Source organism: Juglans regia, chromosome 8 (assembly GCF_001411555.2).
Source record: "Juglans regia cultivar Chandler chromosome 8, Walnut 2.0, whole genome shotgun sequence".
NCBI classification, from domain to species: Eukaryota; Viridiplantae; Streptophyta; class Magnoliopsida; order Fagales; family Juglandaceae; genus Juglans; species Juglans regia.
This window is the reverse complement of record NC_049908.1, coordinates 2415103-2428716: the sequence shown is the minus strand read 5'-3', so window position 1 is coordinate 2428716 and position 13614 is coordinate 2415103. Positions and strand designations below refer to the sequence as shown.

General features: G+C 36.1%; 1 protein-coding gene across 2 annotated transcripts; it reads right to left on the bottom strand.

Annotated features, from left to right (window-relative positions):
- Positions 1-11669, bottom strand: LOC109001020 (signal peptide peptidase-like). 2 transcript variants are annotated; one of them, XM_018978136.2, is made up of 12 exons: positions 11485-11669; positions 11176-11307; positions 10291-10406; positions 10031-10182; positions 9859-9944; positions 8459-8586; positions 3323-3373; positions 1715-1801; positions 1501-1570; positions 1058-1194; positions 873-950; positions 1-317 (listed from the first exon to the last, which is right to left on the bottom strand). In XM_018978136.2, the coding sequence occupies exons 2-12, from the start codon at positions 11213-11215 to the stop codon at positions 237-239; spliced, it is 1026 nt and encodes a 341-aa protein (XP_018833681.1). In that variant the 5' UTR covers positions 11216-11307; positions 11485-11669; the 3' UTR covers positions 1-236. The 2 variants fall into 2 exon arrangements, with proteins under 2 accessions (XP_018833681.1, XP_018833682.1); XM_018978137.2 differs by having other exon boundaries at positions 11423-11638.
- Between the last annotated feature and the right edge of the window lie 1945 nt (positions 11670-13614).

Below are 13614 nucleotides of genomic sequence, written 5' to 3'. Positions count from 1 at the left end.
GGCACAAAATTCCGTTGTATTGAGCAAGTAAAGGAAGAACTTAAAAAAAGGGTTGTAAAAGTTATAAGAAGCTAAAATATTATTTCTTGCTTAATCCCAAAAAAATAGAGGGTTACAGATGCGTGCAGTTGCAAGTTAGGCACTACTAAGCTTTTAAATGCATTAGTGGTCGCCTGAGAACAGTAATTTCTTTCTTCCACAAGGTGGGATACGCCAGAGTTCCGAGGCTTTTCAACTTATTCCACCTTTTTGCTAGAGTTAGCATCACTACTTTCTTCGGATGAATTAGCAGTCTTAGACTCGTCAAACTCCAACAACTGCATTGTATGACAAAGAGACCAACATCTTAATCCACCAAATATGCATAAAAGGAATTGCAGGCCAAAACTGCTCCATATTTCCAAACATTTATATATATATATATATATATATAAGTAAACAATTTTATTGAATCCATATTTACAAACATATCGACAAAGTAAAATTTATGATTTTTGAGAGAGAGTTAATACAAATGAATTACATCCCAACATGCTCGATACAATCCTTTGATTTATTTGTTCCTCCCTCTACATGATAAATTCAATTTTATAAAACTATATAAATTACTTCTCTCTCTCTCTCATTTCTATGAGACTAACATGGCTTTATCCATTTAAGCGGAATGTCTTTAACCTTTTATGGGATAACATTCAATTAGGCATGTGGATAATTAGTTCCCTTCGACACTGGTTAGATTATGCATGGATGCTACCAGGAATTATTCTCATTCTATTTTATGTATATGCAATTGTACAAAATTTAATTGCATTAGTAGAATGGAAGGAGAAAATTAGTGCCAATAACACAAAACATAAGGGTGATGAACAAACCGGTTTGACTTCGCCATTCCAAATGCAATGAGCGGCCAAAAATCCAATAACAGCAGGCACAATATACAAAAGTGCAGGCTGAGAAAAAATAGCGAGGATCAGGCAATAAAATAGAGTGAGGGAACTTTCCCACAACAAGTATCATATCAAGATGGATAAAACAAAGACAGGCATCCAATAGTCACCTGAGCAGCCTGGAACCAGTTCATAACAATAATTGTAAGCACCAAACCAAAAGTGTATCCCAGAAAAGCACTCTTAAAATAATGGCTGTCTTTCCCTCTAGACACATCAAATCGCAGAGCCAAAGCTACAAATATACCTATAGGGGAAAAATAGACACATCACTATACGTCAAATTTGTATTTATTTACTATTTTTACACTATAAATTAAGTTTAAAAGATTTGCATTTAAATAGCTGTCCAAAAGTTTAAATGTAAAATCTGATATATGGATGCAGCGGTTTCCAGACTTCATGTCTACTTCCAAAAGGTCATCTCATTTAAAACCAATTCATCAGCAAAGTTTCAGGCATCTATCCATCTTATCCACAATTAACTAACCATAGGTTATCCTTCACAGAAGGATAAAGCAGAAGATAAATCATCTAAAAGTCTCAACCTTACCCGGGATTACAATGTCACCAAGGCCAAGCATGGAATACGGTCGAGCAGAATCTGCTGTAGGGAACAAAAGCTGCAGATGAATTGAATGGTATGTGCAATTACAATCATTGACAGCATCAAATATTAATTATAAAATTGTGGAACACAACATGCAAAATACAATAGACAATTCGAACATGGCACATGTAGATTTCAATTAAACTGGTTTGCTAACCTTTATGGGAGCATCAAAAGATTTTGCAACACTAACCATCACTGGAGTGAAGAAAACCCAGAAAATATCATATACAAAAAGTCCAGCCTGTAAAGGGTGAGGAAGGGAAAAGTTATAGATATATAGAAAGTTGATCAGACCACATTTATTGCAAGTTTAAGGTACAGGTACCAAACATCCCAGCAATGCCAGATGATCTGCAACAGAACATATTCTTAATATATTTAATCTAAAAACTCCAAACATTTCCAGAAGCTATACCTACACACAACTTACTCAAGAGATAGGCGATAAAAGGCAATACGGTGGCAAATATGTTAGCACTAAATGAATTCCAGGTCTGATGGGTGTCAAAGAGATATCCACTACAGGGGAAACACGGTGCCAAGCAAAAAGATACTAGGGAAACAAAGCTCTCTTGCCTTTTAGGGTTTTATAGCAAGAAAGCTCTCTTGCTTAAATCTCAGTATTTTGTGCCGACGTGTACATTAACAGAAGAATTGTTTCCCCGACAAAAAGGGAAAGGGTTTCACATCCTCCTTCTAAAAGGGCATATAGGAATACAATTTTAGTGAAACTGTGATTGCACTAGTCAGGATACTACAAAGAAAAACCGCCCGGGGGGGGGGTGCCTCCTAGCAGCATGTAGTGTTTGTAGTGATGGAGAGAGCAGCAGCAGAGTTGTAAAAGCAGTCCGAAACGGTTTAGATTGAAATGATTTGATTACAGTGTCTTGTATATGATCCGTGGACTTGGGCTTTTACCTATTCTTAGATCAATAAATTTTTTTTTTTTTTATAACTAAGAAAAATTTATTAATAATTAGGCAAAACCCAAGTACACAGGTAGTATACAAGAGAAATGTACCTAATTACATCATAATAACAAAAAAAGAAGCATACAAGTCATTAAAATTAGCCCCCTCTAATACAATGCCCTTAGCCCAAAGTAACAAAGATTGATAAAATAAATAACCCCCCCCCCCCAAAAGAACGTTCTCTATTTTCAAAGCATCGCCCATTCTTCTCGTTCTCTATTTTTATTATTTAATGATAAAAAAAGTCTGAGAGAAAAACACTTGTGCTTGGCAGTCATAATTGTGGAGAAGGTGACGCGTCTATAAAATAATGGATAACTTAGTCATTCCCAAGTCAAGCATATATAACAACCGATTCAAGAATAACCTGAAAATAATCTATCTAATGTAAATAAGTAACAGCATTTGCAATGGTCTATAATAAGCTTCATTCATACTCAGGCGGGCTTGTGAGTTCAAAACAACTCATTGTGCGTTTTCAAGTTTAGCTTGTTTTTCAACTGAGCCTAAAAGGGTGTAGCTCAAGTTTAGCTCATTACTGATATAGGTGAACACAAGCCCCTGATAATCCTAGCACTCAAGTGTATTTGCAGCAAGATATTTGCAATAATGGCCATTAAATTTTAGAGAATATCTAACACCACTCAGAGATATTTGACACATATAGGTGTGCGAAATGTGCATTTGATATGTATCAACGTAGAAATCAAATAATAGGGTTAAAGGATAGTTTGAATAAAAAGTGCTTCCCGGGGAGACAATTATAATTAAATCCATGTCTGACTCCTCACCAAAAGGATGCCACCAGTCTTGAAAGACCCAAGCGAAAGCATTTCAATTCCCTGCAAATCAAATAAAGTATCTCCCTGACATTGTGTTCACAATAGTTTATTCATTAAAAAAAGACATTATTTTCGCACGATAGTAGGAGATAAAAAAATGCAATTAAGAGACAGATGCGGGACATGTCAGGACGATGAATCAAACCCAAAATACTGTTTAATCAAATGCCTAACATCAATCATAGAGTAATAAAAAGAGAAACAAAAGTCTTAAACAGCACCAGTTACCAAAAAGGAAATAGTGATAACTAGAGCGTGCACCAGATGTTCCCTCTCTTTTTAGGTGGTTCCTTAAATCCTTCTCAAGGTAAAGTAAATCCGGGACGGGAACTAAATATACATCTCATTAAAACATTATTAACTATAGCAGTTCCAAACAAATATAGAAGTGGAAATCATGCAAACATAGTATCAAACAACCATATTGAACATTAAGAGATCACTAAATACTTTATGTCAATAAATGATGGGGAATTAAGCATATGATAAAGTTAACTATAAAACATCATTTTGTTTTGCTCGGTGTTTCTCATGCACACACCTTGTGTATTCAAGTAACACCTTAGATGATCATTAATAAACTTTAATTACTAAAATTAACCATAAAACATTACAAGAAGTTATATTATCTACCACAAAATAAAATTGGAAAGAAACAAAAATGTTCCAAGAAACTAAAGACAAATGCATAACTAGAGCTTCAAGACGGTACAAGGACAATGAGGAACTCTTTTTTTTTTTTTTTGATATGTAAGAGATAAATTTTATTAATGAAAAAGGCCAAAGCCATGTACACAGGTAGTATACCACAAAACTCCTAAAAAGAAATACATTCTAAGAGCGATAAACTAAAGACAAGAAGTCTTGAATATTGTCCCCAACTAAAACAATAGCAGAAAACCAAAGCAATAAAGTATTAAAAAAGAAATTCTTCAGCTCCACCACGGTACGTTCCTTATCTTCAAAATATCGCGCATTCCTTTCCATCCAAGTGCACCACATGATACACAGCGGAATCATCTTCCATACTGTTGCCACTTGACGACAACCCTGCAAATTCCTCCAGCAGCCCATCAATTCCACAACCCTCGAAGGCATTACCCATGCGACGTCAACCCTCCGAAAGATCTCATCCCACAACACCCTTGTTACCTCACAGTGTAGTAAGAGATGATAAACCGATTCTCCATTCTTTTTGCACATGTAACACCAATCCATCACCACACATCCTCTTTTTCTCAAGTTGTCGATAGTCAAGATCTTCCCTAGTGCGGCATTCCAAACAAAGAAAGCAACTTTGGAAGGCACACGAGATCTCCAGATGTTCTTCCAAGGGAATGGAGTAAGGTCATACGTGATCAAAATGTTGTAATACGCCTTAACAGTACATAACTTATGATCCTTAGACCTCCACTTCAAACTATCATGTTGAACCCTAGAAGTACCCGAGGAATGTAATAAGCTGAAAAATTCAGTAACCATGTCTAATTCCCAATCATGAAAATCCCTATAAAATATAGTGTTCCACTGATGCGAACCATGAGAAAATAACTGCACATCAGCCACTGCAACCTCCCTATTAGCTGCAATACGATATAAAGCCGGAAAAACCCTTTCCAAAGTCTGATCTCCACACCACACATCCTGCCAGAAGCGGATTCGGTTACCCTCACCGACTTCAAAGCGAATATGTTGTTTAAAACATTTCCACCCCTTCCTTATATACTTCCATAACCCCACTCCATACCCCCCCCTCACTTCGTTTGAAATCCACCCACCCCATGCAACACCATATCTTGCGTCTACAGTTTCCTTCCACAGTGCTCCCCCCTCCCTATGATATCTCCAAAGCCATTTCCCCAATAGTGCTTTATTAAAGGTTCGCAAGTTGCAAACACCCAAACCACCATGCACAATTGGGACACAAACCGTTTTCCAACTAACTAGGTGAAAATTTTCTCCTCCCCTAATCCTCCCCATAAGAATGCCCTAAAGATTTTCTCAATCTTAGTTGCCACCCCTGCAGGCATAGGAAAAAGAGATAAAAAAAATATGTAGGTATGTTAGAAAGGGTGCTTTTAATAAGAGTAAGACGCCCCCCTTTTGATAAATACACCCTTTTCCAACCCGCCAGCCTTTTTTCTATCTTTTCCACCACCCCATCCCAAATAGCTCTATTCTTGAACGATGCTCCTAGCGGGAGGCCCAAATATTTCATAGGAAAAGAGGACACCCTGCAATCCAAAAGACTGGCAAGATTGCTTATATTATGAACCTCCCCCACCGGTACCATCTCAGATTTGCTGAGGTTCACCTTAAGCCCTGACACTGCTTCGAAGCAAAGTAGCAATGCTCTTACAGTTTGGACCTGACTACTCTCCGCTTCACAAAATACTAGAGTGTCATCTGCAAAAAGAAGATGTGAGATAATAAAAGGGCCACCCAAGCCATTTCCCACCTTAAAACCAGATAAGAAACCCCCATCAACAGTCGCCTGTATCATCCTACTCAACGCCTCCATAACGATGACAAATAATAGAGGGGATAACGGATCTCCCTGTCTCAAACCCCTCGAGCTATCAAAAAAACCAGCAGGAGTGCCATTAACTAAAACTGAGAATCGAGCAGTTGAAATACAGACAATTTAGTTCCGCATCGAGCAGTTGAAATCGAGCAGATATGGCTAATATTTTGGGGTGTAAAATATCGTCGCTGCCTATGACATATCTTGCTCTTCCCTTGGGTGCCGTCCATAAATCTGTTTCAATTTGGGAAGGATTGATTGAGAAGATTGAGAGGAGGTTAGCCAGCTGGAAAAAATTGAGAGGAGGTTGACTTTAATCAAGAGTACGCTGTCCAATCTTCCAACATATTTCCTTTCTCTCTTTCCTCTACCGGTTGGGGTTTCTATGAAAATTGAAAAGATCTATAGGAATTTCTTGTGGGGAGGTAAAGGGAGGAAAAGAAATTTCATTTGATGAGTTGGGATAAGGTATGTCAACCGATTTCAAATGGTGGTTTGGGTGTGCGTAACTTGAGGCTTTTTAATAAAGCTCTTTGTGGAAAATGGTTATGGAGATATCATTTAGAAAAAGATGCATTATGGAAAAATGTGATAGATGTTAAATATGGGGATATGTGGGGTAGTTGGTGTTCAAATGAAGTAAAAGGAGCTTATGGGACGGGATTATGGAAGTCAATTCGAATGGGTTGGCGGGAGTTTGTAACATGTCAAATTTAAGGTGGGGGATGGATTTGGCGTCGGTGCCTTGTGTAGAAGAATGTCTAAGTTGGAAGTGCAACTAGATACTATGTCTGGGGATAATGTTGCTCCCCTGGTCTCTCTTCCTCCAATAGCGGATTGGGTTATGCCTAAAGTTAACAAGATTCAGCAGTTTGTGGAAATTTCCCGTGGAGGATGTGAAGACTAATTTAAAGAACTAATCACTGCGATTGAGGCAAGCCACGCGCTTGAAATTAAAATAAGTTTCAAGAAAAGCAGAGAGTTTTAGCGTCTTTCTTGGGCAATCAACTACGACGCTAAGGGTGGTAGCTCAACTAGAGGGAAGTCTAAAGAGAGGGCATTGTGAAGACGGGAAACAAGGGGTTGGGGTTGGGATTGGGATTGGGGTTGGGGTTGGGTTTTCGGGTAGGGTTTTAGTTCTGTGGGAAACAAGGGGTTGGGGTCGGGCTTGGTGTATTTTGGGTTGCTTTTCACGGGCTTTTTGGGTCATTAGGGGCTTTTTGGGCAAGGTGTTTTCTTGTTACATTCAGTGTACTTGGTTACTCCTATTGATATTTATAATATTTGAACTTATAAAAAAAAAGGTGGGGGATGGGTCAAGAATTCACTTTTGACATGATAATTGGTGTGGAGAGTTAACTCTCAAGGATGAATTTCCTTCACTTTTTCAGTTTGCAAGCCAGCAAGATGCAACTGTGGCTGATTCATTCAATGGATGATTGGGAAGTTAATGTAATTTCAGAATTTTTTCAGCAGATTATATGAGTTGAAAATTGTCCAAGGAAGTGTAGACAGATTGTTGCTTCTCAGTTCACTCCTTTTATAATGCTTTAACCTGCCAAGGTGTATGTGATTACCCCTGGAAAAGTATTTGGAAAGTTAAAGTGCCGAATAAGGTAGCTTTCTTCTGTTGGCTGGTGTCTCATGATAAAATTCTGACCACTGAAAATCTAAGAAAGCGTGGTCTTTGTATTGTTGATTGGTGTTCTATGTGCAAGAAAGATGGCGAATCAGTTAATCACTTGTTTCTCCATTGTGAGGTGTCTAAAAGCTTGTGGCATGCCATTTTTGGAAGGACGGGTATTTCTTGGGTGATGCCAAAGCATGTGGTGAATTTACTAGCTTGTTGGGGGTATGCTGGGCGGAGTCTACCTTTTGCAGCCATTTGGAAAATGATTCCTTCGTGTTTGATGTGGTGTCTATGGCTAGAAAGGAATGGGAGATGTTTTGAAGACAAAGAACGATCGATGGATGAAATTAGGGAATTTTTCTTTAAAACTCTATGTCTATGGGCTAAGGCTAATGTAATGAATGGTGATGATGTGTTGGAGTTTTTCTAGTTTTTTCTATCTTTTTAGTCGTTGTATGTAGGTATTTCCTCTTGTATACTTCCAGTGTACTTGGGCTATGCCTATTTATGATAATATAACTCTTATTATTTATAAAAAAATATATATATATTTTTCAATACATTGGTTCTTGGGCAGCCTCTATAGATTTTAACATGCGGAGTTTCCATGATTTTCTTATTGAAATGCTTGCTTCTATTCCCACCCTCCGAGTGATGAACCGTGATTGTCTAGCTGTACAGAATCCCAGGGGAATGAAAGGATAAGTGAAACAGGATGGGTGAAAATTTCTTCCAATCGGAATACTTGCTTTTCCATAGGAATGGCATGCCCATTTTTGAATTAGGTGTTCCTCTTGTATACGTCTCATATGCTTGGGCTACACCATTGTGTTGTTTAATAAAATATTCACTTACTTATCAAAAAGTACATTTTTTATAAAGTAGAGAAACTACCAACAAAGAGGTCTTTATTAAAAGGATGCTAGCAAACCTGAATGGAGAAAGCAAGTCCCAATGTATTGTTAGCTAACCAATGCTTCTGCAAAGCATACCATGCACAGAAAAAGGTTCCAGGGATTGCAGCAATAATCTGGGACCTTGTGAACTCAATCTCCAAAGCTGTGTAAAAAGGGTGTAAGGAAAATATCATTGTGCATAATACAACCAGGATAATGTCAACTGGATCAAATGTGAGAATGGAGGAGCAGAAAACCACTCAAGTGTTTTAACACAATGGATTGTGTGTCTTATAACAATAAAATCACAGTGCACTGACCAGGAAATGACAGAGAAATTTTTTTTTATAAGTAATACAATATTTTATTGATATAGAATAGGCATAGCCCAAGTACACAGGAAGTATACATGTGATTACACCTAGTTAGGAACCAGCAACGGTTACAAAGAAATCATGAAAGTTGAGACCATTAAAGTCTATAACAACAATAGCCCACATAAATAGGAAAATGACATATAGAAGTTAAAAAGAGTGTTAAAAGAAGAAGCAGTTCAAGACTCAACCAAATAAATGCATTTAATTCCCCGGACACAGAACCTCCTGCTCTTTCTTTCATAATTTAAATTCTTATTTCAAGATTGAGAATGGGTTAAATAAAGCTATAGAAAGATAAGCTAAGCTCATAGGGATGTATATGCGAGGTGAACCTTTTGAGATATTAGTATAGTTATGCACATAAGTTTAGACCAGCAAAACTTTCCATCTCCAAACTGAAATTAAAGAAACTAGACAAAGCAGGAGTTTCTAACTCTAGCTAGGTGTTTCTATACAACCCATGTACTTGGGTTATGCATTGCCTTTTAAATGAAATTATTGTTACTTATAATTAAAAAAATCTGTGATAAAGTAAAAGAAAACTACAAGAATATTGTCTAGGCAGTTGAGAGAACAGCTGCAATCCATCATTAAACCAAAAAACAGTTATGAACAGTTATATATATAAACCAACTCAGAACAACAATACGACAGCCCCACTAAATTGCAGTCTATCAAATTGGAAAGTAAATACTTGATCAAAAACTATTGGTACTAATTTAGAAGTGAAAATAACAGATTCATGCAAGTATAACAAACATAGATTGCACTACAAACTTCACATTAAGGCCCAATTTGGATACAGAAACGGTTTCATCTTATCTCATCTCATCATTATAACTTTCTCAAATTCTCACATAAAATATAATAAATAATTTAATTTTTTCAAATATCAAAACAATAATAATATTAAAAAATAATATTCTAACAGTATTTTATTCAACTTTCAACTTCCATCTAAACTCATCTCATCTCACTATCTAAACGGGGCCTAAGATAATTCACAATAAAAATCAAAATAAGAATTAGGAGATATAAAAACCATCGACACCACATACAACGGAAATATGGAAATCGCCACATAATAACGTCCTGATTCCAATGCTCTGGTAAATAACGTTTAATACTAGGTAACAGTGTTGCTCTGAAAAAAGTGAAAGAAAGAATATATGAGATAATGAAGCAAACATTAAAAAGTCAGAAAAAAAATCCCAGGCAGAAAGGACATACGAAAGCGCAACGATCCCAAGAACAAAGAAATAGCATGTTAATACAGCATTGACCAAGTCCTTAGATAGAAACTTAAAAAGCAAAAATAGTGATAACAGCATTGCACTCCCAACAAAGGGGAAACGCATGGCATGCTCATTGGACATTGTCTCCTGCATAAATATACATAACATGTTTCAGGAAAGATTGGTCTGAAGTCAATTTAAAAAAGCAAAACCATAGATGTAGAAGATGATGAACATTGGTGCTGCTTTACTTACAGAAGGTGGAGTTGGCTTGACAGATCTGTAGCAGCCCACATAAACAGTAAGGCAAGCAGTCAAAACAACATTTAAGTTTGGATCCACCTTAACTACGAGGGGCGCTAAAGTTAAACCTGCATTAAAAAGTAATGTATTAAATTGCATAGGCTCAAGCTCCAGCATCTCCAGGAAATTCTTTTAGAGGCAAATACCACACATGCAATGCAGGTTACAACTGTCCAGCATACATCTCTTGTTAATGGTGAAAGGAGATGCCAAGTTTTTAGAAATATGATACGGCATAGAGCTTGTAGTGGAGAAAGTAGTCAAAGGTCTACACAAAATAAACCGTGCAATCCAAGGTAAAAATGCATGTGTATAATCTTTTAACGTCCAGAGAATATTTGTTCTTACAGATGGATATTACGAAGAGGATGATAAACTGATCATTCCAACAAAAAATAATTATTGCTGAAAATTCGAAAAGTGAGAACCAGCTTTATCAAGCCGAATGAAGACAACAAAAAAGCACAGAGTATATTGAGGTAATAAATACCGAGATGTCAAGCCGTTTGAGAGAGATGACCCCAAAGGAAAAAGAAATTAGGCACTCAATCAAAAATTAAAGGGTGGGGGTGAATCCAAATTAGTCCCCATACGATGAGATTTTCAGCTTAATTAAGCAAATTTATGCACGCTTGAGGCAGTACTTAACAGGAACTCATGTCCATTTCTCGTGAATTTTTCACTCCAAGTACCATCAGTATTTTTCACTTCACCAAAAGAAGAATTCATGAAAGTTTGAAAAATGTCAAACACTGTTAATATCTCAAACAAAGCCATGCGCCATTGCACAAAATCGAATCCCAGCAATGTCACAAAACAGAACAAGTAGAAGCTAACCTGCTAAAGCTACATTCGCCAATCGCTCGACGTTTTTCATCGTTATCTTATTCTAAAATCCCACGCTTGACTTAAAATACCGACTGATCGATTCAAAAGTTTCCCAATATGGCTTCCTCAGCGATCACAAACCTAAGAAAAATAAACGAAACGCTTAACTCTTTTCCAGATTTATCTGAATTATGCAGGAAGAAAGTGAGTTTCGTAACGGGGATGCAAAATTTCAATATTTGATCTAAGACTATACAAAAATCATCGAAATTCAGCCGAAAACAGATATTCCTCTATTCGCAGTAAGAAACACCATACGATTCGTCGGCGGCACAGAAATAGTCAACCCTTTCGCTTCCCTCAGAGATCGGGGAGGCCGCCGAAGATAGAGAGACCAGGGTGGAGGGAGGATTCAGATTTTGATAATTTGCAGATTTTTGGAAATTAGGGTTTTAACTGTCCAAAGAAGGCAATGGAGGAGAGTTACTGAGCAGAGGTTAAAATTTAGGAAAAATCTATTCATTATTATTTTTTTTATCATTCCCTTATTATCTCGTAAAGTGATATTAGAATTTAGATGATAAATTTATAAATAAAATATAATAAATAATCTTTAATTATCTAATAATATATTATAAAAAAATAAAAAAATGATAAAAATTAAGATAAGGAGTAGCATTATTCGTAAGATTTAACGGCCAATAAAAACTTAGAACTTTGTCTCGCACTTATATATCGGTCCGGTATGGTTCGAGGGTGATGGATTAAAATCTATCATTTTTTTAGACCGGATTGAACTGAGCCGGTCATGTCAGTCCATTCAGTCCAGCTCAATTATTTTTTTATTTTTATTTTTTCAAATAAATTAATACAAACAAATTTATTTAAATTACTAAATTAAAATTAAGTGAATTATTAAAGTGTATTATTTAACTAACTCATTAAAAAAATATTTTTATATGGTCAATGATAATAAATTAGGTAAAGATTACATCATTAACTTATATAATTACTATATAAAAATAATATTTTAAAATTTTAAAATATTTTTAAAAATATATAGGAGTTCGATCTAGTCTGGTCCGGTTCGGTCTAAAATTTATAGACCCCAGTACCAGATCAAATTTTCTTGATTCATAATTTATGGGACCGAAACCGACCGGTCTAGAGGTCGGTCCGGTTGGACTTACCGGCTTACAACCCTAGTCTCGTGGAAGTGGAAATCTCGACTTACAAGCGAGCAACGTAATTTGACGTTTACACCCCCAATCAAATTTAATCTAGCAGGTGTAACCGGTCTGGCTTTGTACATTTTTTATAATTGAATTGATATACATCGGTTTTGAACATCTAAAATCCTATATTAGATCGATTCACTACTAAAAAGAGGAACGATTTTTTCGGTTTCGATCCTATCTGGTTCGTTTTTCCGATTTTATGAATTAGCTATGTTAGTAATAACATGATGTTTGCATATACTAAACTATTAGTCTGTTTATATTATGGTATGAATACATTATTTTATAATAATTAATACATACTAGTATAGTATTAAATTTAAATTTTTGTAATTAAAATTGTCATCATTCATTCATTAATAAACTTACATCCATGAGCGAATACATTATGAAATGTCCTCATATCAAACATGACAACTTAAATCAAAATAACACATTTGGAGCTTCATCAGTGTACTATTTATTTTTGTAATTTGTCTGATCTTCATTACTGCTGATACTCTCTACAGACAAACATTCAAGAGATAGCCCAACCTCATCCTTCTTATAATGAGATAACTCAACATCTACAGACAAAAATTCGAGAGATTACCTCATTTTTTTTAATTAACAATAAGAAAACCAATAAGGAAAGTAGTATGATAGATGCGAGAAATGACAAATTAAGGTTTGAACCAACTCCGATAGATTTTAGAATATGTGGCGGTGCGTGAAGGCAACGCACTTGTCTCTTTTCAACCACAAAGGTCAGATATGAAATATCTGGTTGTGACGAGTCCAGTGGTCTGGCAGGTGTCATGAGAAGAGCTGTGATTTCCTCAAAACTGCCACTTTCATCCAAACGATTTGTAGCTTTAGAGTCTGCTTGTGCCGTATATGTCTCTTGAGAGTTGTCGGAATGCTATAAATATATTTTTTTGGGCATTGAATGAAGCAAAATAAAACCAAGAAAAAAGAACTACTTGGATATAAAAGTTTGGCTGATGGATGAATGAGAATAAGGAAATGGAGAAGGAGGGAGAAGTTGAAGCATCTTTCTCCTCAGACAAAAAAAAAATCCGGAGCCCTTAATTTTTTACGAGAGGGAGAGAAGAGGGAAATGGGAGACGATTAAGGCTTATTCCAAGAATTCTCGTATTGTTAAATTTAACTATGATCTATATATGTTCTAGACTTTTTATATGATCAAATATGTAAAAATGTATTTACA

Bases quoted from the DNA above. Each gene is read 5' to 3' on its own strand.
- LOC109001020 (XM_018978136.2), bottom strand. From the start codon at position 11,215: ATGAAAAACGTCGAGCGATTGGCGAATGTAGCTTTAGCAG. The intron at 10,407-11,175 runs GTTAGCTTCTAC...TTTTTAATGCAG, and splicing joins GGCGAATGTAGCTTTAGCAG to GTTTAACTTTAGCGCCCCTC. The intron at 8,587-9,858 runs GTATGTGGTGTC...CTTTTTACACAG, and splicing joins GCGATTTCCATATTTCCGTT to CTTTGGAGATTGAGTTCACA.